Source organism: Otolemur garnettii, unplaced genomic scaffold (assembly GCF_000181295.1).
Source record: "Otolemur garnettii isolate 467f Iridium unplaced genomic scaffold, OtoGar3 scaffold00043, whole genome shotgun sequence".
NCBI classification, from domain to species: Eukaryota; Metazoa; Chordata; class Mammalia; order Primates; family Galagidae; genus Otolemur; species Otolemur garnettii.
In genome coordinates, this window is record NW_003852438.1 from 10889938 (window position 1) to 10891294 (window position 1357).

A 1357-nucleotide genomic window follows, 5' to 3' on the forward strand; every position below is an offset into this window, starting at 1 on the left:
AAAAAAAAAAAAAAGAAACTGCAGCTTTATGAAACAAAACACAGCAAGTCCTCCAATAAATTCATTTAGTTCAACATCTCCTTGTAACATTGTGAGGAAAAAAACTGGTTTCATTACATATCGTTTGACTTAGTTACAGATTCTAAGAACTTACTGGACATTAAATGAGGATTGACTATACTTTCATTTTTCTTCTCAATTAACTGTGTTTTCTGGTATTTTTCAAAAGTATCAGACACAAACAAAACAAAAAACAAACATAAAACCCCAACAAACCAATCAATACTCCCCAGGAGTCTGTGCTTAGTACCAAGTCCCAAAGAGAAAGCCTATGATGGGACTTCTCTTTTCTAAGACTGACAACTCTGTACCATACTGATGGGCTCCCCCTGCCCTCGAAGCCAAGGAGGATGGACGGGCAGACCTTACTAACCGGGCAGACCTCAGGAGGGTCAGGGCCTCCAGCGCCTGGCCTGCCAGGAGGCAGTCTTGGATCCGTACCATGGCTTCTGCCCGCTGCTCCTCCACTGGTACCTCTGAGGCCGCATCAAAGGGAACCATGGAGACTGTGCTGAGCTCAGAAGCCTAGGGATGGATAAGGCTATGGCAGCAAAACCAAGAAACCCAGATTGTCTGCCCATAGCCCTATCCTTGAGAAAGATCAGGTTTCCATAACCACTTACCTGGGCATAGCACTGTAGCTGTTCAGCCAGGGCTGGCCACACAGCCTCCAGTTCTCTTGAGTTATAGGGGACATTACCAGAAGCAATGGCCTGGTCAAGGACCTTCTTCTTCTTCTTTCTCTTCTTTCGTTTGCTCTATGAGGAAAGAACTGTATTAGGACAGCAAGAAAGTTAAGGAGGCCTTTTCCTCATCGATGTCTTCTCTATTAAAAAACTAATTAATTAGCTGGACATTCACAGAGTGTCCATTATGTGATACTCATTGGCAATGGAAAGCAATAGTGGAAAGTGCATTTCATGGCCGGTAAGGAGCTTGTACTTGAGTGAGGGAGAAAGGTAAACAAACCAGTAATTACATTACAGTGTAGATAAGTATACATTTCCTGCAGGAAGCCACAGCTAAAATACAGCAAAAAATTTCAGAAAATATTTTTTTGGATGCCATGGCACAACTCAGCATCTGACCCAAAAGAAGTGCTATTTTAGAAGTCCACAGAATGAACAGAGGCTGAAGACCAAATAAGACACATGAAAAGGCTATAGAGGCTCGGTGCCTGGGCTGAAGTGGCTAAGGTGCCAGCCACATACACCTGAGCTGGTGAGTTCAAATCCAGCCTGAGCCCGCCAAACGACGACGGCTGCAACTAAAAAACAGCCAGGCTTGGCGCTTGTGG

The 1357-nt window shown here is 44.4% G+C and overlaps 1 protein-coding gene across 3 annotated transcripts in view; it reads right to left on the reverse strand.

Moving 5' to 3' along the window:
- TIMELESS (timeless circadian regulator) overlaps positions 1 to 1357 on the reverse strand; it is a 34286-nt gene that overhangs the window by 11710 nt on the left and 21219 nt on the right. For all 3 annotated transcript variants that reach the window (XM_023513672.1, XM_012805655.2, XM_023513673.1), the window contains 2 exons: positions 684 to 818; positions 434 to 585 (listed from right to left, as the gene is read on the reverse strand). In XM_023513672.1, the coding sequence (XP_023369440.1) occupies positions 434 to 585; positions 684 to 818 (287 nt within the window). The remainder of the gene's footprint in view (positions 1 to 433; positions 586 to 683; positions 819 to 1357) is intronic.